The sequence below is a fragment of the Anabrus simplex genome, chromosome 7 (genome assembly GCF_040414725.1).
Source record: "Anabrus simplex isolate iqAnaSimp1 chromosome 7, ASM4041472v1, whole genome shotgun sequence".
Lineage (NCBI taxonomy): Eukaryota > Metazoa > Arthropoda > Insecta > Orthoptera > Tettigoniidae > Anabrus > Anabrus simplex.
The window spans coordinates 180,630,043-180,656,506 of NC_090271.1; the positions used below are offsets into that span (position 1 = coordinate 180,630,043).

The following is a 26,464-nucleotide window of genomic DNA, read 5'->3' on the forward strand; positions in this document are numbered from 1 at the left end:
TAGACAAAAGAGTGACTGAATGGGTTGCTATATTTCTAGAAAATAGATCTCAGAGAGTTAGAGTAGGTGAAGCTTTGTCTGACCCTGTAATAGTTGAGAGGGGAGTTCCTCAGGGCAGTGTTATCGGACCTTTATGTTTTCTTATATATATAAATAATATGAGTAAAGGAGTGGAATCGGAGGTAAGGCTTTTTGCGGATGATGTTATTCTCTATAGAGTGATAAATAAGTTACAAGATTGTGAGCAACTGCAACGTGACCTCGAAAATGTTGTGAGATGGACATCAGGCAATGGTATGTTGATAAACGGGGTTAAAAGTCAGGTTATGAGTTTCACAAATAGGAAAAGTACTTTCAGTTTTAATTACTGCGTTGATGGGGTGAAAGTTCCTTTTAGGGATCATTGTAAGTACTGTATCTAGGTGTTAATATAAGGAAAGATCTTCATTGGGGTAATCACATAAATGGGATTGTAAATAAAGGGTACCGATCTCTGCACATGGTTATGAGGGTGTTTAGGGGTTGCAGTAAGGATGTAAAGGAGGGTGCATATAAGTCTTTGGTAAGACTCCAACTAGAGTATGGTTCCAGTGTATGGGACCCTCACCAGGATTACCTGATTCAAGAACTGGAAAAAATCCAAAGAAAAACAGCTCGATTTGTTCTGGGTGATTTCCGACAAAAGAGTAGCGTCACAAAAATGTTGCAATGTTTGGGTTGGGAAGAATTGAGAGAAAGAAGACGAGCTGCTCGACTAAGTGGTATGTTCCGAGCTGTCAGCGGAGAGATGGCGTGGAATGACATTAGTAGACGAATAAGTTTGAATGGCGTTTATAAATATAGGAAAGAGCACAATATGAAGATAAAGTTAGAATTCAAGAGGACAAACTGAGGCAAATATTCATTTATAGGAAGGGGAGCTAGGGATTGGAATAACATACCAAGGGAGATGTTCAATAAATTTCCAATTTCTTTGAAATCATTTCGGGAAAGGCAAGGAAAGCAACAGATAGGGATTCTGCCACCTGGGCGACTGCCCTAAATGCAGATCAGGATTGATTGATTGATTGATTGATTGATTGATTGATTGATTGATTGATTGATTGATTGATTGATTGATTGATTGATTGATTGATTGATTGATTGATTGATTGATTGATTGATTGATTGATTGATTGATTGATTGATTGATTGATTGATTGATTGATTGATTGATTGATTTAGAAAGAAATTTTCTTGTGAGGCACAACTGGTTGGATTTCAGCAGGACATATTAGATCAACTGGATTCAGGAGGCCAGTTAGACTGCACAGCCATAGATCTTTCCAACCCTTTGATAGAGTGGAACATGGAATATTATTCAGATCAATTGGATTCAGGAGGCCAGTTAGATTGCACAGCCATAGATCTTTCCAAAGCCTTTGATAGAGTGGAACATGGAATATTATTAAAGAAATTGGAGGGAATAGGATTGATCGTAAGGGTTACACATTGGGTGAAAGCATTTCTGAATTCAAGGGTTCAGAAAGTCAAAGTAGGATATAACGTATCGCAGGAAGAGAAAGTTTGGAAAGGAATTGCACAGGGTAGTATAATCGGTCCGTTACTTTTCTTAATATACGTAAATGATTTAGGGAACAATATAACATCAAAAATAAGATTGTATGCAGATGACATAATTGTTTATAGGGAAATAAATACCATTGAGGATTGTTCATGATTACAATGGGACCTTGAAAGTATCCAACAATGGGTTGAAGAGAATAACATGAAGGTTAATGGGGGCAAATCAACTGTTACAACATTTACAAACAGGAGTTTTAAAACTGAATTTGAATATACTTTGGATGAGGTAGTTATCCCAAAAGATGGCAAGTGCAAATACTTATGTGTAAGATTTGAAAGTAATCTGCACTGGAAGGGTCATGTGGATGACATTGTTGGGAAAGCATACAGATCGTTACATGTCATAATGAAGCTACTTAAAGGATGCAATGAAGAATTAAAAGAGAAAAGTTACTTGAATATGGTTCATCCATTATTGGAATATGCAAACAGTGTTTGGGATCCTCACCAAGAATACCTAATAAAAGAAATAGTGTGCAGAGAAAAGCAGCAAGATTTGTAACAGGGGATTTCAGGAGAAAGAGTAGTGTGTCAGAAATGTTAAAGGAACTAGGGTGGGAAACTTTAAGTAAGAGAAGGGAGAAAACTAGACTTATAGGATTATATAGAGCCTATACAGGAGAAGAAGCATGGGGAGATATCCGTGAGAGGCTTCAGTTGGAAAATAATTATATCGGCAGGACTGACTACAAATATAAAATTAGAAGGAATTTTAGCCGAAGCGATTGGGGTAAATATTCATTAATTGGGAAGGGTGTGAAGGAGTGGAACAGTTTACCAGGGTTATTGTTTGTTCCTTTTCCAAAATCTGTACAGATATTAAAAAAGAGAATAAACAGCAACAGAGAAAATAAATGAAATGTTAGAAGGCATTCGACCAGTGCAGGTTAATGTAAATAAAAAATGTGTGTGAATAAATTAATTCCATCCCCTGGTCTAAGGAGTTTGGACAGCCAAAGTAGGGGACTGCCTGTAGGGGTGAAGTACAGTGGGGACTTTGAGGGCCCTGGGACCGCTATGGTAGCTGTGAAGGCCCTTCAGGAACTCTGAAAAGTGGTGGCAAAAGGGGCTCTTGTTAAGACGCAGCAGGTCATTATGCTACTTAGGTTTCAGAATGGGTAAAGAAAAGAAAAAGTAAACAAATGCAATGTAAATTTTAATCTTATACCAGTTGTACAGTATCATTTGAAGTAATTCCACATACTGTATATCAGTTGACTATATTTGTAAGTAGTACAGGAGATATTATAAGTAGAATTTTGTAAACAATGTAAATTTATTAAGGATGAGCTGTGTGTTTAATAGAAAAAATTGTTAGCGTAAATTATATAATATTGTATTATAGGAAAATTTTATTCTCTTGTTAATCTAATATTTAGTGCTTGACAATAATGTATTTTAGTGTACCATTTGCCACCAAGGTAGACACCTCATTTGCAAATAAAGATTTTTTGATTTTTGATTTTGAAGAAAGAAATTAAACTGAAGTGGAAGGTTATATTATTTTCAAAAAGCAACAAGTTAACAAATTCTCACTTAGTGAGATAACAATGACATATCAGGTACCATGAGAAAGTTTAGACAAAGCAACAAAATCCAAAAGTTTAGTGACTGTTTAGTAATTAGGGCTTCCAGCCCTTCGCTTCACAATTCTTAAGCACTCAGCTCAAATTTACAAAAGAGCACAATTTTACAAGGGCAGAAATCCCCTAATACAATGGAGCACTAGCTCCGTAATTTACAATATCAAGCCTCCTAGAGGCTCTTTACAACACTTGAAATAGAGCTAACGTGCTGTCCATTTTCCAAGCCTATTCAAGGCGATATCAGAAAATTACAATCACTTGCCATCAAGGCACAACTTACAAATTTGAAACAGGGGTGTCTAGTACCCAACCTATTGGGCCGTAGCGGAAAAGAAAAGGTTAAGTAAATGGCCCAGAACACAAATTGAGGCATGTACTTGCACTCCTAAATATGCATTGTAAAAACCTAAGGGGCACTAGGCCGATGAAACAGGGGCTATTCCCAAACTATGGAAGTGACTCATATACGAAAGAAAATTTAAGACATTATGGAAAGGAAGAAAACCAGTTTCAAAACGTAGTCACCTCAAACCAATATGAAGGGGAGCTCGAGAGGGGACATCACTCTCTATCCCCGATTTACAGTTAAAGTTTTATGAAGTTATTACAAAAGCCGGCAGAAGTTACATTTACAGAAAAGTAGGTTATATAGTTAAGGTTTTGGACCTCTCCCTATGGTTAAATTGCAGAGCCAGCAAGAAATAAAGATGTTAATTGGCCATTACCTTGCTGAAGAACTGCTGCCTGATGAAAGAGGTGCCTCCTGCCTCCCGCTTGACACAGACTGAGTTAGATGATGATTAAATGGCCAAGAGACGTGAAAATCTGCAGTTTATAAACCCTCGGGGAAAGTTCGAGACCTTTCATGAACAAACCAGCCACAACCTCTCACTTTATTGGTTAACATCAAAAGTGACACTCAGAATCGAGGAAGAAGCCTGTGATAGGCGGAAAATTAATTACAGAAATTCATGATTGGCTAAATTCAAAACAGACGGAAAAAAAAGATCAATATTGCCAACCCAAAAATGAATGAACATAATTTAGTAAAAAAAGAACTTAGGAATTTAAAACTTCTTCAAATCAAAGTTCTTCCACTTCGCACCAGGGTGCATGATCATAGTTTTTTTAGCAGTGACCTCTGTTGAAGAAAGCCCCAACTAAATGGTAAACAAAACACGTAGAATTTCATACAGTACATGAAACTTCAAAATAACAAAATTTCATTAGATTTCTGTAGTGACATCTTCTGAGTAACATTTTAAGAAGGTGTAGTTTCCAGTTCAAGATTTCTCCAGAAGAGGAGTTCTTTTAGGCGCAAGATTTAAATGTGCAGCGTAGAGTTGTACCTCCCGGTATAATCTCTAAGGACAGATTTATATTGACTGAAGCTGCGTTCGACATTGGAAGAGGTAATGGGGGCATAATTCAACTACACAATAACTGCTGGGGTTAAATCCATTGTTGATTTTACACTTAAATCTCCACACAGTATTGCAGCAACCTTTGTCATTTCTTCATATCCAGGGTTCTTTGAAAGTACAGTGGCCATCTTCATGTTTGCTACATCTGCAACTTTACCTGTACCACGATTTAGTTGTTCCACAGTTTTATTCACAATTTCACAACTTTCAGAAAGTGAGAGATGTGAGTTTTGGAGACTTTTCAGTGTTTTTGTGATGCATGAAAAATTATGCTGAATGTAACATAAGTCATTTTTCACACTTGTATTGCAGACAACTGTTTTCGCGGGTTCAATTGAGACTGCATCTTCAGAGTCCATGTCATGGCAAGCAGAACATTCTTAATACAGTCTATATATTCAACATAATATTCAACCGCTTGCAGCCACATACCCCACCTAGTTAGAATTGGCTTAGATGGCAATGGAATCTCTGGGTACATTTCTTTCAAAAGATGAACTCTTCTGTGGGCTTTGAGAAAAACTTTTTTCACTGAGGAAATCAATAAATCTACTTTGGGGTAACTGCCTCTTACCACTTCTGCCATACGATGAAAGGCATGTGCTACACATGGTAAATGAGTCATTTTAGGATATACAACACATAATGCTTCTCTGGCTTTTATCAGAGAATAATCGCCAATAAAAAGTAACATTTTATCATACTTAACGCCCTGTGGCCAGAGGATACCCATAGCCTCAATGAACAGTTTTGCTATAGTTTTGTTATCGCACTTTTCTAGAACATCACAGTGTAAGAGAATCCGTTTACAATAACCTTCGCTTAACAAATCAATTGTTACATTGCCAATTATCCTGCCTTCTTTGTCTGTTGTCTCATCAATGGAAACCCAAATTGGACCATCTTTAATCTCTTGCCTTATCTTCCAAACAGTTTCATTGTATATGGCTGAACAGTACATTTTTCTGAACGTTGACTCATCTGGGATGGATCGTTTAGTATATTTCTCGATGAATTCCCTGAAGCACTGATTAGTCAGTTTGAAGAGAGGTATGTCAGCAGAGATGAGAGCTCGGCAGGGATCGGTGCTGAACTCGGACGTTACACTGGAAGTTGCTGGTTGTGTCAGAAACAACTGTCTCTGCTTGGAATCTCATTGTTTGTTAGCCTGGTGTTTACTGATTGAAACATACTGTTGCACAAGGAACCTTTGAGTAGATGTCACTGTACAATGACACAAGTTACAAAATAATATCTTACTGTCAGTTGATAAACCATCTTCTTTAAATTCTGATATGTAACTTTTCAATTTTAAACTGGTTGACTGAGCTACTTTAGGCATATTGTAACAACGTTAATGTCTTCAATGAATATCAATATACAACTGCACACACTGAACGTACAAGAACACTATGATCCGTCTCACTGCTAATTCAAACTGTGAATGGCTGTTAGTGAACTAGATGGAGTTATGAAGCAATCAAAGGGAATGCGTGAATTATGAACTAATCCGGAAACCACTAGCACATTGTCAATGAATGAGATTTCCCTAGTTACGAAATTATGGCACAAACACAGTCGATGTTATGTAATGCAGCTTATCAGTGCCGTAAGTGTGATTCAGATAGTCACGGTACTGACTGGCTGATCTCCACCATTTCCGGGCTCAAGCTCTCTCTTTCTTCGCACTGCTTATCAGCTTATTTTATCAGCCCAGATGTGGACAGGCGTGATAATAACCTGCACACCAGTTAAAATATTAATTTTTCAAATATAGATTTTTAATTTATTTCTCCATTATTGAGAGAACTGCTAATTTAATATAATTTAATACTTTTTAGCTGAAATATGGACTTTAGTGATTTTAATGACGAATAATATGGAACATATGTGCTAAACTCCAAAATATGGAAAAATATGGAAAATGAATACTCCATTTTTCAACTCCACATGTCATGATTCGCAAAGATAATGCAAAATATAATTATTTTAGCTTCCTAAAGAGATATGTATTTACATATAAATCTGTTCCCTGCTGATCATCAAGCAATTCCAATCGGAAGCTTAAAGCAATGGCTTTTCAAATCGAAAGACTCGGAAACAGATTATGCAACATCTACTTGGAAATTGTTCAGAATGTCAACTTTGTCTTTCTGAGTATATAATACTTCTTATTATGCATATCAAGTAATTAAACAAAAAGAGGTTTTATTTATTAACAAATCTACATAACACTTTCTGTGAGAAAACCAACAGACACAACACATACATTTTTCTCAGTTCTTCTGTTTTTTCTGCTACACACTTTTCTCTTCATATTCAGCTAGTTTCTATCCTATCAGTCTTTTGTTGCACTTTATCAATCAATAAATACTGATCTGCATTTAGGGCAGTCGTCCAGGTGGCAGATTCGCTATCTGTTGTTTTCCTAGCCTTTTCCTAAATGATTTCAAAGAAATTGGAAATTTATTGAACATCTACCTTGGTAAGTTATTCCAATCCCTAACTCCCCTTCCTATAACTGAATATTTGCCCCAGTGTGTTCTCTTGAATTCCAACTTTATCTTCATATTGTGATCTTTCCTACTTTTATAAACGCCACTTAAACAGCTCGGAACATACCACTTAGTTGAGCAGCTCGTCTTCTTTCTGCCAATTCTTCCCAGCCCAAACTTTGCAACATTTTTGTAACGCTACTCTTTTGTCGGAAATCACCCAGAACAAATCGGGCTGCTTTTCTTTGGATTTTTTCCAGTTCTTGAATCAGGTAATACTGGTGAGGGTCCCATACACTGGAACAATACTCCAGTTGGGGTCTTACCAGAGACTTATATGTCCTCTCCTTTACATCCTTACTACAACCCCTAAACACCCTCATAACCATGTGCAGAGATCTGTACCCTTTATTTACAATCCCATTTATGTGATTACCCCAATGAAGATCTTTCCTTACATTAACACCTAGATACGGTACTTACAATGATCCTCAAAAGGAACATTCACCCCATCAATGCAATAATTAAAACTGAGAGGACTTTTCCTATTTGTGAAACTCACAACCTGACTTTTAAGCCCGTTTATCAACATACCATTGCCTGCTGTCCATATCACAACATTATCGAGGTCACGTTGCAGTTGCTCACAATCTTGTAACATATTTATTACTCTATACAGAATAACATAATCCGCAAAAAGGCTTACCTCCGATTCCACCCCTTTACTCATATCATTTATATATATATGAAAACATAAAAGGTCCAATAATACTGCCTTGAGGAATTCCCCTCTTAATTATTACAGGGTCAGATAAAGCTTTGCCTACTCTAATTCTCTGAGATCTATTTTTCCAAAAATATAGCAACATATTCAGTCACTCTTGTGTCTAGTCCAATTGCACTCATTTTTGCCAGTAGTCTCCAAGGATCCACCCTATCAAATGCTTTAGACAGGTCAATCGCGATACAGTCCATTTGACCTCCAGAATCCAAGATATCTGCTATATCTTGCTGGAATCCTACAAGTTGAGCTTCAGTGGAATAACCTTTCCTAAAACCGAACTGCCTTCTATCGAACCAGTTATTAATTTTGCAAACATGTCTAATATAATCAGAAAGAATGCCTTCCCAAAACTTACATACAATGCATGTCAAACTTACGGGTCTGCAATTTTCAGCTTTATGTTATCACCCTTTCCTTTATACACAGGGGCTACTATAGCAACTCTCCATTCATCTGGTATAGCTCCTCCGACCAAACAATAATCAAATAAGTACTTCAGATATGGTACTATATCCCAACCCATTGTCTTTAGTATATCCCTAGACATCGTATCATTTCCAGCTGCTTTTCTAGGTTTCAACTTTTGTACCTTATTGTAAATGTCATTGTTATCATATGTACATTTTAATACTTTTTTAGCATTGGTCTCCTTCTCTATCTGGACATTATCCTTGTAACCAACAATCTTTACATACTGTTGACTGAATACTTCTGCCTTTTGAAGATCCTCACATACACACTCCCCTTGTTCATTAATTATTCCTGGAATGTCTTTTCTTGGAACCAGTTTCTGCCTTAAAATACTTATACATACCCTTATATTTTTCACTAAAATTTGTATGACTGCCAATTATGCTTGCCATCATGTTATCCTTAGCTGCCTTCTTTGCTAGATTCAGTTTTCTAGTAAGTTCCTTCAATTTCTCCTAACATCCACAGCCATTTCTAACTCTATTTCTTTCCAGTCTGCACCTCCTTCTTAGTCTCTTTATTTCTCTATTATAATAAGGTGGGTCTTTGCCATTCCTTACCACCCTTAAAGGTACAAACCTGTTTTCACATTCCTCAACAATTGCTTTAAACCCATCCCAGAGTCTGTTTACATTATATTTACCGTTTTCTACCTATCATAGTTACTTTTTAGAAACTGCCTCATGCCTGCTTTATCAGCCATGTGGTACTGCCTAATAGTCCTATTTTTAAGACCTTCCTTTCTATCACATTTATTTTTAACTACAACAAAAACTGCTTCGTGATCACTAATACATCTATTATTTCAATTTCTCTATAGAGCTCATCTAGTTTCACCAGCACCACATCCAGGATACTTTTCCTTCTAGTTGGTTCCATCACTTTCTGAATCAGCTGTCCTTCCCATATTAACTTATTTGCCATTTGTTGGTCATGCTTCCTGTCGTTCGCATTTCCTTCCCAATTGACATCTGGTAAATTCAGATCTCCCACTACAATCACATTCCTTTCCATGTCGTTTCCCACATAGCTGATTATCTTATCAAATAATTCTGAATCCATGTCAGCGCTACCCTTTCCCAGTCTGTACACTCCAAATATATCAAGTTGCCCATTATCTTTAGAAATGAGCCTTACACCTAGAATTTCATGTTTCTCATCTTTAACTATTTCGTAGCTTACAAATTCGGCTTTCACTAGAATGAATACTCCCCTTCCCACCATTCCTATCCTATCTCTGTGATACACACTCCAGTTCCATGAGAAACTTTCTGCATCCATTATATCATTTCTCAGCCATGATTCAACTCCTATTACAATATCTGGTAAATATGTATCTATTAAATTAATTCTATTCCTTCCTTTACAATACTTCTACAGTTCAACACTAACATTTTTATGTCATCCCTACTTGATTTTCAGTTCCCTGTTCCCTTATCACCGCTCCCTATGCCACCCCGTTTCCCTGAATGTACCTCCCTATTACCCTTCCAAACAAATTTCCTAACTTATACATACCAGTGCGGTTTAAGTGAAGGCCATCTGAGCACAGATCCCTATCTCCTACCCACCGATTAGGATCTAGAAATTTCACTCCCAGTTTCCCCCATACCTGATCCACAGTCTCATTTAAATCCCCATTCACCCTCCAGTCAGTTTCCCTCCTACACAGTATTCCACTGATAACAATCTCTGCTTCCTTAAATTTGACCCATCCTGCATTTACCAGATCCCACACATCTCCAGCTCTGTTGGTACTTATATAAGCTTGCCTTACGTTGTTGGTAACAACGTGAAACACTACCACCTTCTCCTTCCCCTCCTCCCTCTCTTCTACTTTCCTCAACATCTGTCTCAACCTAATTCCTGGATAACACTCTACCCTGATTTCCTTTCCTCCACACACTTTCCCCACGTGTCTAACGATGGAATTCCCCATGACCAGAGCCTCAACCCTACCCACCTCATTTGATACCCTCTCCTCCTGGTCATCCCTATCTTTCCTGATAGCTGCAGAAGCTACTTCCTCCTCCCTTTTCTCCTTCCCATGACCCTGTTCCACCTGTCTTTTCCTATCCTCTACTCTACATTTCCCTTTCCTACCTTTTCTCTTCCTCCTACTTCCACACTTCTCAGCAACAGTTCCCTGTCCCTCATCTTCCCTCTGTTGTTCTACCTGGAGTGACTAGTACCAATTTCGCACAGACACTTGTCCTGAATTCTGATTCTGAATAGAGCCCTTAGTCTGCAATCTCCTTCCCCTTAGAACATTAGACCACCTATTTTCTACAACTCCCCCCTTTCCTTCCCCTCCCTCTTGTACACCTACTGTAACCTGTACATTGTTTAAGAGAGTCCTGTCTTCCTTCCTGTCTTCTGTGAGAATCCTAATTATCTCCCTCAAACTCTCCAACTCCTCCCTCATACTCCTCAATGCCTTGCCAATGCCTTTATTTTACTTTGGATTTTTCATTTTTTTTTCATTTATTTATTTACCAAATTTGTCCCTGATTAATCCGATTACCTTGCTGTTTACTTCAAAGAATAAGAAACATCTTAATTGGAGCTAATGCACAGTGAGCCATCTAGTGACGAACAAAAGTATCACCTACTATAGACCAACAGCAAAACATTCTTAAATTCAAACCTTTATTATTAGAAAAATTTTTGTTCATGAACAGGCAAGATGTGGAGAAAAGTTCTGTGTGAAACGTAAAGAATTTCACGTTTTCCGACACGGCGAACGCCCAAAAGTTTATCATCATGTCTACAATTACTGGCCATGAAAGTATCAATAGAAATATTGGTTTAATGTTCTAGTATATTTTTATTATTCTTTTGGTCAAATTATTATTATTATTATTATTATTATTATTATTATTATTATTGAATGCATGCATATTGTAGAAAAGCCTCAAATTAGTATTGCTTGTTCTAAATGCAATGTTGAAATTCTGCTTTTTAAATATATTTGTAAGATGATATTGTTACTATTATTGTAACTTCTTTATTTTCTTTGAGCTCTTTAATCAGCATGGTGGCCAGCTTATTTTTCATTTTAATAATAATTTTGTCAAGAAAACTTCTATTGAATTTGTTATTGGAAGCTATAGTGTATACAGTATTTATTTTTCTATAATTTTTATTAGACAGAGTAATGAGATGTTAAGAGCTCTATGAATCAAGCTACGAAAGGTAGTTTTTATGGGCGCCAGGGTGAAGGGAATCTTGTTTGATGACATTTATCATTAAGTGGATTTTCTAAAAATATCAAACATAAAAATGTTGTTCCTCATGATTTTAAAATCAAGATAATTTAATGATATATTGACTTCTTATACTATTGTTAAGTTTTCCCAATAAAACTACAGTCAGTGATTTGCTGATCAATGATGGGAAAATGGTCATTCAGCAAAATCATGTCTAATAAAAGTACCCATTAACATTGTTGATTTATTATTGATTTTCCAATTTCTCTATATAAATTTCAGCCAAGATTCCAGAAGCTGGTGAACCCTTTGGGAGTCCCTTTTACTGTTAAATAATGTTGAAAGAAAAATAATTGTTGTCCAGAACAAATTTTAAAATGTTCAAAAACTTCTCTATTTCTGATTTGCTTAGTTTGCTGTGCTTATTTAAAATTTCATTAATTAAATTAATAATTTCATTTATGTACTCTGCTGATTATGGCTGCTTATTTTCTTCCATAGACCAAGATTTGGATACACACAGCAAATAAAGGTCTTTTACTTTATATATATGAAAACATCCATATATATCTCGACCAACGGAATACTCCTTACTTCAGTGTTAACAAAATTTCAGAAAAAGTAAACATTTTTTTGACAATATAATTAAAATTAAATTCAGAACAATAAATAAATAAATGAATTAAAACACTAAACATATGAGCTTCCTTTCTAGACATATTTTATCAAGTCACAGAAGAAATTTAATGTTCATATTGCTACTGCCAAATAGCATATTCAACATTCCACTTTGATTTACTTTTATAACAAAGAAATACTCTGTCTTTAAACAAAGTCCAATCACAATGATTCATAAAAGATGTTCCACTGGCCCATTTGTCCTCATTTAATAAGCATCTGTTTTGTTTATTTACACATAAGACTGCTCTACATCCATGTCAATGCTATGGGTTTTTACACTCAAAAAAGAAATATTTTAGTCAAAAGAAAGACTCTGCAAAGCTTTAAGAGTGTTTATTATTTTTCTAATTTCATTTTTATCATGTCTTTATGCGACCATCTATTTTAAGATTTTTAAGATATCTACCACAATTATCAGTAGCTGAAGATGATCCAGTAGGGGTAGGAACATGCACTGCTTGTAAAATATGACTATAATTTCCATTTATAATTAACCTTTCAAGCGGTAATGACAGAATAAATCGTCATAGCTGTATGGCTTCCTAAGTGGCCATGGCGGAAGATTCCGTCATCACATTGTAAATGTCTTTCGGCGATGGGTATGATGATTTATTCCTTCGTAGGATTCGAGATCGCTTTCCTTTGTGCATGTATGTTAGTTTCAAGCTTTGCTTACAGCAGGACTCTCCTAAAACCACGTGACCGGGCGAAATACTTTCGTTCCGCGCCCAGCTGGCAGTCAGCCAGTACCGGCCACCAGGCTGCTGAGAGTGGTAGATAGTGCATTATGGCAGGTGCAAGCGGAGTTCGGAAAAGTCTGTAAGAAAAAGAACTGTTTGATTTATTACATTGTGGCAATTCAGAGAGTGATGTGTCATCTGATAGTGAGACTAATGTTGAAATGTCAGGAGATAGCAAGTGCAATGGTGAAAGTGACTCTGAACGTGGTGGTAGCACTAGCGGTGATATTCAGCTCGTTATGGACAAATATAGGATCTGAAGGTCGAGATTTACATTTACGGTGCAACTTGGACTAAATGTACAAATTGAAGACGTAAACAATCTGCTAGAACATTTCCAATTCTTTATCACTCCTGAATTAGTGGAACTAATAAGTAAGGAAACCAACCAGTATGCTCAACAGCGTTTAGAAAGCACACCAACCTTGAAACTATATTTGAGATTGAATCAGTGGACTGACACGAATAAAGATGAAATTATGACTTTACTTGCATTCTTTCTCTTGCAAGGGATTCATCAGCTACCTGACAACAAGAGCTACTTTTCTTGTAGACAGATATTAGGGACCACAATATTTTTGGAGCTGTTCTCTGAAAGAATATTTCATCTCGTCAAATTCTTACACTTTGTCGATAACGAAGCATACAATGGAGCCATATGTGGTCCGAAGAACTCTACAAAAATTAAAACCTATTCAGGACCACTAGAATAGCAGATTCCAAAGTGTGTATACACCCAAAAGCAATGTGTCTATAGATGAGTCTCTTATGTTATTGTAGGTTTCCTGTTGCTTTCCTCACTGAGCCAGATTCTCTTCTCTTGCCCTTGGCACTGTAATAATTTTAATAGCTTGAAACTAAGACTTTGTTTTTTAAACCTGATGAAAATACCTGACCAACTAAAAGTATCTCACCATAAGTTCCCGTTGCTTTCCTCAGCAAACCAGGCACCTTGCCCTTCGAACTATAATTATTTTTGACAGCTTGATACATATTCTGTACTTTTTGAACCTAATAAAAATACTATACTACACAAGAGTGTCTCACTGTTTGTTACCTCCCAGTACCTTATGGAAAATGTGCCACTGTGTTAGTAGTTACTCAAAAGAAATGTACCACATGAAAGGTTAAGTGGATAGTCTAACTGTATTGAAAAGGCAGCCCATTAAAATAATTTCTTTTAAAGAAAGATTCGTTTATGAAATTTATCACTTATAACAACACACACATGATGATTTTTTAAGAATATCACTTATGACAAAAGTCCAAGGAACTATAATAGGTAAAAATGTATGAAGCACCTGGTACATAATTAAGAATCTAAAAGATATCTGATAAGGATAAGTATTATTCCCCAGGCAATTTATAGTACTTCTTAGTGTAGGACATCTTACCAATGCGGCCGCAGTTTGAAACTAGCAAATGCATGTGTGATTTTTGAAATGAAAATTCACATCCCTGTGGTTCAGATCCCACGTTAAAACTGGAAGTCCTGTGATTATTATAACAGTATCAACGGTTACATAAAACTACAAGCTTCTCTTACTTCTCAGGTAATCAGATCTATGATCTGTTAGTCTGTACTTCTCAAAAAAAGTTTGTACTAAAGTTCAGGCCAATTCCAAATAGTCTTATGGTCTCTTCTTCTTTTTTTGCAAGTGACTAGTCTCATGTTTTAATCCGTATTGAAATCTGTTGATATACAATAATAAAGTTTTATTATGAAGCCACCTGTTCAATACATTATAATGTTGTTACCTTTAAAATAACTTCATTAGTTAAAAAGTTATATATAGGACATGTTTCGCTCCCTTACAGAGCATCTTCAGCCAAATCTGAATCTCAAATAATTGTTATTTACGTAAATAAAGACTTAAGAACTATTAGAACATTTTTGACAAACTTAAAACTTATTCTATTAGAAAAATCATAAAATATAAAATCTTTGTTTACATGGCTTAATTACATGTGCTTAATAGGAAGATATATTAAAATTATGGAAGAGAGAGTACTAAAATATAAAATAAATAATATATATATCATTTCCAAAATCCTAGAAAGACGTGAAAATCAATCTTAGGGGCTAAATTTGAAGATTTTCTTGGCAATGAGATCTGGTAAAAAAGTTATTTATCCCTTGTGGATAATAGTCTATAAAGATTCAAATTTATCGTCAATTTGATGATTGAACTTATAACAGGATAAATGTTGGTCTTCAAGAAATTTAAATGCTTGTTGTCATGTGACCTCGGCGAATGCTGTTGAAAAGATATGTTCTTATAGATGTCGAGGACCGAACGTTGAACTAATGGATTTGATAAGGATGTTTGAAAGGGACGTAAATCAACGTTTGTATTGAAAGCTACTGCTTGGTTTATCTTGTTGAATGTCCCTCCAATTGCTGTTTGTCGCCACATAACCTCGGACAACACCAAACCGACAAACAGCAATTGGAGGGACATTCAACAAGATAAACCAAGCAGTAGCTTTCAATACAAACGTTGATTTACGTCCCTTTCAATCATCCTTATCAAATCCATTAGTTCAATGTTCGGTCCTCGACATCTATAAGAACATATCTTTTCAACAGCATTCGCCGAGGTCACATGACAACAAGCATTTAAATTTCTTGAAGACCAACATTTATCCTGTTATAAGTTCAATCATCAAATTGACGATAAATTTGAATCTTTATAGACTATTATCCACAAGGGATAAATAACTTTTTTACCAGATCTCATTGCCAAGAAAATCCTCAAATTTAGCCCCTAAGATTGATTTTCACGTCTTTCTAGGATTTTGGAAATGATATATATATTATTTATTTTATATTTTAGTACTCTCTCTTCCATAATTTTAATATATCTTCCTATTAAGCACATGTAATTAAGCCATGTAAACAAAGATTTTATATTTTATGATTTTTCTAATAGAATAAGTTTTAAGTTTGTCAAAAATGTTCTAATAGTTCTTAAGTCTTTATTTACGTAAATAACAATTATTTGAGATTCAGATTTGGCTGAAGATGCTCTGTAAGGGAGCGAAACATGTCCCATATATAACTTTTTAACTAATGAAGTTATTTTAAAGGTAACAACATTATAATGTATTGAACAGGTGGATTCATAATAAAACTTTATTATTGTATATCTCTTCTTCTTTTCCCTGGCTGTATATGTGCCTGTAGTGTGGGCCATTACAAGTATCACTCAGGATTCACTCTTCTGTTTTGTTAATAATAATATTATTTGCTTTAATCCCACTAACTACTTTTATGGTTTTCGGAGTCTTCTATTTTGTAGAGGGTATTCATTCCATTTCTGTATTTGGCCAACACAGATGTCCTTCCACTCATGGTGGATTTAGCTGTTCACCACCATGTTGCTTTTGGGCATCCTTGGCCTCTTCTTGGCTCTGCCATGGCAAGAGCTTTCTGTACAGCATGATCATCATGCCGCTTGATGTGTCCTTCTCTCCACCACTTTCTTACCAACAGCAACGATTCTGAAGGTTCCTTGCACATGCTCTTTATGCAATCAGTTGGTTTGAGTATTTCTCTGCTGGAAGAGATTTTAAATTATCCTGGATCAGAATGTGATGTAGAAGAATCAGGAAACCTGTCAGTAGTGTGAACATGTTCCAAATCATCACCATCACCATCATCATCATTGTCAGCAGCATTCACATCTCTGTGGTGTGGATTTGCTGATAATGCTTCTTCTGCCTTGCCTGGCATTCAGAGCCATATGTGAAGGCAGGTAGGACAACCATCTTGTGAACTTTTCCTTTAAGATTCATGAGCACGTGTCTGTGATTCAAGCAATTGCCATTTCGTCCAGTCAACAGTGGTGCGATACTTGACATTATTGTTGATTATGCGATCGGTGGTAATGACAGGGCTGAGATAACTGACCTGTCAGTCATCGTCGTGGTTCACCAGCTAGGAAGACAGTGTTGTGCAGGCCAAAGAACTCTGGCTTTGTGAAGTTGCAGAACATGTATTCCATCTTCTTGTGGCTGGCTAATCTTGAGTCTGTTTCTCTCTAGTGATGCTCTCCATAGTTCTAAGGCTACTTCATCCTCTTCATGCATTTCACCAGCCAGAATTATATCGCCCGCATATAGCAAGATCCATGGTAGCTCTAGTATCAGTTGCTCTATCAAGTACTTAATGACAGTGGTTATTCTTGTTTTAAGAGGAAGTACAACTGGGCAACCATCCTCTATATAACATTAATCAGAGAGAAAAATGGAAAGGATCCATTGCTTCAAAAAATGAAGGTATCGGCCAAGGGAAGATGAGGACCATGAAGGGCATGAAATGATTATAATTTTTTTTGTTTGCTAGTTGCTTTACGTTGCACTGACACAGATAAGTCTTATGGCGATGATGGGACAAGAAAGGCCTAAGAATGGGAAGGAAGCGGCCATGGCCTTAATTAAGGTACAGCCCCAGCATTTGCCTGGTGTGAAAATGGGAAACCATGGAAAACCATCTTCAGGGCAGCCGACATTGGGGTTCGAACCCACTATCTCCCGGATGCGAGCTCCCAGCTGCGCGCTCCTAACCGCATGGCTAACTCGCCCGGTAGGCGTGAAAATGAAAGGCCTCGGAAACCTAATACCATCGGAGTCGGAAAAGGACAAGAGTTGACCAAGGGAGGTTGGTTAGAATAGATGAAAGTGAGGAGCCTGGCACAAGTAAGTAGAAGCAATGCCAGGACTCAACTAAGGGCCCCGAGGTCGCCAACACACACTCCAAAGTTCAGAGCCTCTGGGGCCCCTTTCAGTCGCCTCTTACGACAGGGAAGGGATATGTGGGTGTTATTCTACCACCCTCATCCACAGGGGATAAGGGTTAATGACCTCATTTGTTAATAAAAGGATAGAGTTAAGAAGTGTTAAGATTTGAATTCTTGAGTCACCGGTTCGTGGTAAATAATCTCACCTAGGATGGTCTTGATTCCCTATTCACCTCTACATCGCAGACGCTGGACGGACGATGCGAGAAAGTTCCCAACTTATCTGGTACCTTGCCAGTCATCCGTCAGCAATACATAGATAAGGGAATCTTATATAGTGAACAAAGAGGAAAATTCACAATGAACGGATCTAAAGTTCGAACTGATGTGATAGCATTGGTAATAAGATATTCGCATTTGACATACATGATATCAACAGGTAGAAATATCCACAAACTACTCGATATTCGCCATGTGGTGATATTCCTTGCGATTCATACTTGTATAAGACAGAGCTTATAAATGCAACACACAATATCACTCCACACTTATCCTCGATGTGGATGAATGAGTTTCATTATTCTAGTTAATATACTCAATGCCGATCCCTGGTGCACACTTACTGCAACAGGTAAACTTTCAGGAACACCTGAACTACTGTATTTGCTCGCATATAACTCGCACTTTTTTGACCAAAAATAAGTGTGAACATTTTCGGTGCATGATATATGAGGGGATTGATACATGGAACAACATGGGATGCGTAAGTATGCATTGTTGTTATAAGGCTGAGGATTATATTCAGTATGGAATAGATCCACAAATGTAGAAATTTCTAAAGCAAGGAAAATTCTAGGTGTAATAAAATTATGCTGTAATGAAATACTGAGTTTGCTCTGTTCTATATTTATATTATCTAGCAGTCTATATATATCTACAACTTCATTAAAGAACTGAATAAAACAAAGAAAGGTCGTGCCTTGATCTTGGTTTGTATGGCCTAGGTTGTCTTCTTGGTGGAGATCTCTGACTGCTACTGCTGTTATTGAGGCTGAACTAGCTTGGCATTCTCTGACAGAGAGATGTTCGCCTTCACAGACACAATCACTTTCGTGTCATGAAGGATGGCTGAGTGTGACTGACTGGCTAGGAATGCGGTTTTGGGGCGGGGGGTTTGCGAGTAAGGTATTTTCGTCACAACAGCTAGCCTCAACCATTCTGCAGGTAGAAAGAAATGCAGCTTCTTCTTGTACTGTAACGTACAAAGAACCATAACAGCAGTTGGTACAGTCCTAATATTTAATGTAGGCATGTCCATGGAATACCCAAACTTTATTTCGTGTATGTACCGTATGCCTTTATGACATCAGTAATGAATGCAAGTTATGTGTGGGAATTTTTTCCTGCAATTGCAAATGTTAAAAATGGGGTGCAAGATATATGCGTGCAAATGCGGTAGTTTTCACTTTGGTAGAGTGACGAACATACACGCCCTGAATCAGGGTAATTTTTGTGTTGCAACGCCGCCCAGATGATCTCTCTGGGAGCATGCTCAAATGCTTTCTCTACGTCAGTGAACACCACGTACATAGTACTTTTCCATCAAGATCTGTAGAGTCTGAATTGCATCACTTGTTGACATACCAGATGTGAAACTGCACTGGTTCTGAGGTATGTTGTAGATATTTCTGATGCTATTTTCAATGACAAACTCCCAAATTTTGAGGGTTTGTGAAGAAAGTCTGATGTCTCTGTAGTTTCAATATCCTCTGACATATCTCTTCTGATTGAAGATGGGCACAACGTAGCTTTGATGAAACTCTTCTGGCATGAGTACACCAGTAACTGTCTTCTTAACATGCGTCTAAGCCTGAGTGAGATTTAGGGTGGGCAATTGGTCATGTGGCCAAAGCCCAAGTCTGCCCCAGGCTGCTATCTATGCTTCTTTTCCTCCTCCTTTTCTCAGGCTTCACCAGTCTGGAAAGTATCACTGCACAGTTGTCTTCAAATAATATTATTTTGTGCTGCCATCTGGTGCAAGTTTTCAACCAATGCAAAAATATAATGCTACCATGCAATGCTTATATTTGAATGTTGTTCATTGTTATAGTGGTACAATGGTCTACTTTTTTTATTTAAAGAACAGAAGATATCTTGAATAAAAGTAACATTATTTCTATGCTGGAAGAGCTTTTAGACAATTCTGGATCAGAATGTGATGTAGAAGAATCAGAAAACCTGTCAATAGTGAGAATATATTACAAAAAAATCTTCTTCTTCTTCTTCTTCTTCTTCTTCATTCACCATGTCCACATCCTCTGTAAAATAGGCTACATAAATCACTAGTATAACACTGAAATATAAACAACCACACACCTTGAGTGTCATTGGAAGCGTGTTGTTGAGTTTAGCCATGACATAGGCCTACTGTACTGTCAGAGTGATAGTTATGTATAGAATGATGATGCACAAATATCTTTGTCATAATAACTATTATATACTTCATTTGCTTACAGAATTGCTGTTGCTTATATTCCTTCAGGCTCCTCCAAATATTTTGAAAGAACACTTTTTTAGCTTTATAAATATGAAAAATCACAGTATTTTTATATCAAGTAAGAAGTACGGTAATAAATTTTTGAAAAACCCCAAAAATGATCAGTCAGCATACTATGCAAGCATCTGCAAAGCTCTGACATGAAAGTGTTTAACATCTTCTGCGCCCAGAGCCTTCCGTGGCTCAGCTGGGAGGTCATCAGACTCCACTGCTTTGCCACCCTTCATCTTTTACATGGCTGCTTTGGACTTCAGCTGGGGAGACCTCGGCTACAGGTCCTTGAACAGAAAACTATGGAGTTTCTATATCGAGTGGGAATTCTCACTGTATTACTCCCCTCCAGTGGTTGTTGATGGCCTAGTCCTGTGTGAGAAACTAGAAATCTGGTCTTGCAAAAATAGATATAGCCTACTGTATTTAAATGATAATTATCTATAATAAATCAGGAATATTTTCCTCCATATTTGAAAATCATTATAGCCAGGATTAAAATAAACTCATGTCAATTGTACACATCAGCTTAATTCATTAATTCATTTCCTTGGTCATACATCTTCTACTTAGATTTAGATTCACTTTATGTTACTGAGTGTTGTATTTTTATTACCTTGCCATTTGCTGATTTCACTGCTGCATCACCTCCTGTCTCATACTTGGACACTAGCCACTTCAGTAAACCAAGACAAGCAGTTAAACGAAAATCTGCTATAAAGGCTATTCGCTCTTCTGAGGTGCAAATGTTGTAGCAGCGAGGAAAACGTGTATGGGATACACCATCTTCACAAAACCAGTGGATCTGTTGCAGGAAGTTGCATAGTCCAACCTGAAATATGTACCAGAAAAATTTTACAGCAGAAGCCATAAAGTAACCTCTGTTGCACAAACTGGGAGGTTGGCATATTATATCATAAGAAGACTAGAGACCCATCTGGCTTTGAATGGGAGAAATAAATATGCACATTTTCACTAATGTAACAATATGTCTTAAAGCATACTTTACATTCAAATCACACTCTGATGAAGGACATATTTTAAAATCTTACATATTTGAAGTATTAAAGAACTCCTCAGAGACATGTGAACACAACAGACATATTTATTCTTTTCTCAAACAGAGAAGTGCTGATACTACAACAGATTCAGTTAGTATGGGCGAGTTGTGTATTTCATTTTGGACAAGGTTCTGGCTTTCACTTGTGTATGCACTCTTCGACCATGCTTTTGAATTCCAGCCAGCCATACACCATTCCTTATACGTATTAATTTACTAATATGATATAATATGATTATTTTACTAATATGATAACATTTTACATACTGCTGTATGCAAATTGCATATCATAAAGGACTTTTTTTTTTTTAAGTTTTAGATACAGTACAATCCAACAGGGGAGGGTCATGATATGCTGTCCTGCCAATTATAATGCAGTTAACAGTGAAACAGAATACACATACACCATACAATTTTAGCTGCTATGGACTATTACAGCTGGAGATATCAGTTGCCACACTGATGAAAATACTATGACTATGGAGACATCATATGAATTATTATAAAACAATGGATTATTTGTGACAAATAGTCAATAATATGACATCAGAGAGTTTTATGACATGACTAAATGATCAGAGAAAAAAGATATGTAAGTCAACAATAAAAGCTTGGTCCATGAATACACATTTCTCACAGTGCTTGCATTTGATGAAAGCAGGTGTCACATTTCTCATGGGAACACTGGCAGGGAATTCCACAGGCAGATAGTAGAGGGGATGAATAAATCACTATAACTAGTAGTGTGTTGGGCAGGGAAACTTAGCAGCAAGTTAGTTAATGATCTTGTTTGGTGACTGTTTCTGGATGATAAGTACTGAAGGTCTTCTCTCAAGTAAACCAGTGTTTTGCTCCATAAAACACTATGAATAACTGACAAAGAGTGTAGATTTTGCCTCTCCTCTAAATATAGCCAAGATAACTGATTGAGGTAGGGGGAAATATGGCAGTGTATCGGTTTATTGAAGATAAAGCGGATACTTGTGTTGTATGCATGCTGTAATTTTGTACTGAGTGTGCTGTTTAAACTGTTGTATATAACATCTCGTAGTTGAAAATGGGTAGAATTAGACTTTGTATAAGTAATTTCTTTGTTTTAAATGGGAGAAGATCTCTAAGCCTTTTAAATGAGTGTAGTGTGTAGAAAGTTCAGTGGCAGATTTTTGTTGCGTGTTCAGACCAGATTAGAATTTTGTCAATGATTAGGCAAAGATTCTTCACGGAGTCTTTCAGATCAATTTCTGTTCCCTGGAACATAATCAGAGCACTTTCTTCATCTGATGCCTCCTCATTGATTACAAGTGTACTCACCTCTGCTATTACAGCTTCTTCTTTTGACAACTGTTTCTTCATTGGTCTTCCAAAATAACAAAGTAATACACCAACAGTTTCACAGTTACGACTATCTCATTGTCGAGGGCAACCATACTGTACAAATACAAACTTACTCTGTAAACACACATCCACTCCACACAGACAATGTGATCTACTTTAGCAGACAACACAAACTTGTCTTGCAAGTTGTGACCACCTCATTGCTTGCAGGTAGGTAAGGGAAACCTTCACCTCCCCACCTATTCCTCCTTCCCCTGTCCACACCATTGCTCCATAGCAGCTAAATCTTTGGAAGGAGTTTGTATTTTCAATCATTAACAAAACCAAAACAGTTTGTTCTATTCTCCAAAACAACTGCTGTGACTGTTCCTTGTCAGTAATCCAGTCCTCTTGAGACCAAAGGAAAGCTGGATGACTGAAAAAGCTATATTATTGGGATTTCTGGGATATGACTTTGGATTTTATAGAAAATATACTGTACATATTCAAAGAAGTTAATTTCTGCACACTTTATTTAATACTACTGTACATGTACTGAATGTGTTGGAAAATATATATATATACACTGACTGACAGAGCAAATGCAACACCAAGAAGGAGTGGTCAGAACGTTATGCCAATTGCAGGGTAGACTGACGTCACTGAGGTATGCTCATGATGTGAAATGCGCCGCTGTGCTGCGCACGTAGCGAACGATAAATGGGACACGGCGTTGGCGAATGGCCCACTTCGTACCGTGATTTCTCAGCCGACAGTCATTGTAGAACGTGTTGTCGTGTGCCACAGGACACGTGTATAGCTAAAAATGCCAGGCCGCCATCAACGGAGGCATTTCCAGCAGACAGACGACTTTACGAGGGGTATGGTGATCGGGCTGAGAAGGGCAGGTTGGCCGCTTCGTCAAATCGCAGCCGATACCCATAGGGATGTGTCCACGGTGCAGCGCCTGTGGCGAAGATGGTTGGCGCAGGGACATGTGGCACGTGCGAGGGGTCCAGGCGCAGCCTGAGTGACGTCAGCACGCGAGGATCGGCGCATCCGCTGCCAAGCGGTGGCAGCCCCGCACGCCACGTCAACCACCATTCTTCAGCATGTGCAAGACACCCTGGCTGTTCCAATATTGACCAGAACAATTTCCCGTTGATTGGTTGAAAGAGGCCTGCACTCCCGGCGTCCGCTCAGAAGACTACCATTGACTCCACAGCATAGACGTGCACGCCTGGCATGGTGCCGGGCTAGAGCGCCTTGGATGAGGGAATGGCGGAACGTCGTGTTCTCCGATGAGTCACGCTTCTGTTCTGTCAGTGATAGTCACCGCAGACGAGTGTGGCGTCGGCGTGGAGAAAGGTCAAATCCGGCAGTAACTGTGGAGCGCCCTACCGCTAGACAACGCGGCATCATGGTTTGGGGCGCTATTGCGTATGATTCCACGTCACCTCTAGTGCGTATTCAAGGCACGTTAAATGCCCACCGCTACGTGCAGCATGTGCTGCGGCCGGTGGCACTCCCGTACCTTCAGGGGCTGCCCAATGCTCTGTTTCAGCAGGATAAGGCCTGCCCACACACTGCTCACATCTCCCAACAGGCTCTACGAGGTGTACAGATGCTTCCGTGGCCAGCGTACTCTCCGGATCTCTCACCAATCGAACACGTGTGGGATCTCATTGGACGCCGTTTGCAAACTCTGCCCCAGCCTCGTACGGACGACCAACTGTGGCAAATGGTTGACAGAGAATGGAGAACCATCCCTCAGGACACCATCCGCACTGTTATTGACTCTGTACCTCGACGTGTTTCTGCGTGCATCGCCGCTGCCGGTGGTCCTACATCCTACTGAGTCGATGCCGTGCGCATTGTGTAACCTGCATATCGGTTTGAAATAAACATCAATTATTCGTCCGTGCCGTCTCTGTTTTTTCCCCCAAATTTCATCCCTTTCGAACCACTCCTTCTTGGTGTTGCATTTGCTCTGTCAGTCAGTGTATATGAGGCACATCCAGAAAGTAAGTTCCGTTACCATTTATCTCCGCTGTAGCACTGCGATCGCAGTTCCGCACATGCACGGTAGACGCTCTGTATCAAGGAGAAGAAGCGTGTGCCATTTTGAGATCGCTGTTAGCCACGTACGCTTTGTTGTGCTTGTTTACAATGTCGGTGTTGATTGAAAATCCCGCCGCTTGTGAAATCAGATCTGTGATTCGTTTTCTGAATGCTAGGAAAGTGAAACCAATTGAAATTTATCGGCAAATTTGCGACGTTTACGGACAAAATGCGATGAGTGATTCAATGGTGAGAAGGTGGGTCCGAAAGTTCAATGAAGGACGTAGTGACGTGCACGATGAAGAACGAAGTGGGCATCCATCTTTGGTTACAGAAGAACTGGTTCACGCGATTGATGACAAGATCCGGGAAAACCGCAGGTTTACAATTAGTGCTCTCGCTATGGAATTTCCCCAAATCTCACGATCACTAATTCATGAAATTGTTACCGAAAAACTGAAATTTCGTAAACTTTGCTCACGTTGGGTACCAAAGATTCTTACTGAGCAACCAAAACAAAACGGATGGGTAGTGCACTTCAGTTTTTGGCCCGTTATAATGAAGGCGGCGAAGAATTTCTGACACAGATAGTTACAGGAGATGAAACTTGGGTTTCTTACGACACCCCTGAAAGTAAGCGGCAAACAATGGAATGGAGGCACACTTCATCCCCAGCAACGGTTAAGCCGAAACAAATCTTGACACCTCGAAAAATGATGTGCACAGTGTTCTGGGACTGCAAAGGCATCTTACTCATTGATTTCTTACCATGGGGTCAAACAATGAAAGCAGATGTTTATTGCGAGACACTTAGGAAATTGCGCCGCGCAATACAGAATAAGCGCCGAGGATTGCTGTCAAAAGGTGTTGTTTTCCTTCACGACAATGCACGACCACACACTGCAAATGTGACGAAAAACCTCCTACAGGGATTTGACTGGGACGTGTTTGACCATCCTCCGTACAGCCCTGACCTCGCTCCTAGCGACTTTCATCTGTTCTTACAACTCAAGTCTTTCCTTGGCGGTCAACACTTCAACAGTGATGAAGAGCTGAAAGAAAATGTTTCCAACTGGTTGAAGACACAGGCGGCAAACTTCTATGAAGAAGGTATAAAAAAACTTGTGCCCCGCTATGACAAATGCCTGCAAAATTTCGGCAGTTATATGGAAAAGTAGTTTCAGAGTTGTAGAATTTTGTGCAATAAATAATTTTTCTGTATCTGTACACAATTTAGTTTGATTAACAAACGGAACTTACTTTCTGGACGTACTTCGTATATATATCAAATAAGAGTTTTGTTTGTACATTGCTCAGAATTTGAAAAGGATGGTATTTCTGCATCAGCCGTATCCACACTAACAAGGATATGCACTTTTTAATTTTCCGTAATGTCTGTCTGTCTGTCTGTCTGTCTGTCTGTCTGTCTGTCTGTCTGTCTGTCTGTCTGTCTGTCTGTCTGTCTGTCTGTCTGTCTATCTGTCTGTCTGTCTGTCTGTCTGTCTGTCTGTCTGTCTGTCTGTCTGTCTGTCTGTCTGTCTGTCTGTACATCACAAGAAAACGGCTGAAGAGAATTTAATGAAAATCGGTATGCAAAGTCGACGAATAAGTCGCTACAATCAAAATCTCTTTATTTGCAAATGAGGTGTCTACCTCAGTGGCAAATGGTACATTAAAATACATTATTGTCAAGCACTAAATTTTAAATTAACAAGAGAAGAAT

The 26,464-nt window shown here is 38.1% G+C and overlaps 1 protein-coding gene across 1 annotated transcript in view; it reads right to left on the minus strand.

Moving 5' to 3' along the window:
* LOC136877771 (tubulin glycylase 3A-like) overlaps positions 1–26,464 on the minus strand; it is a 165,754-nt gene that overhangs the window by 105,846 nt on the left and 33,444 nt on the right. Inside the window, exon 4 of the mRNA XM_067151977.2 lies at positions 20,923–21,138. Coding sequence (XP_067008078.2) covers positions 20,923–21,138 — 216 coding nt within the window. The remainder of the gene's footprint in view (positions 1–20,922; positions 21,139–26,464) is intronic.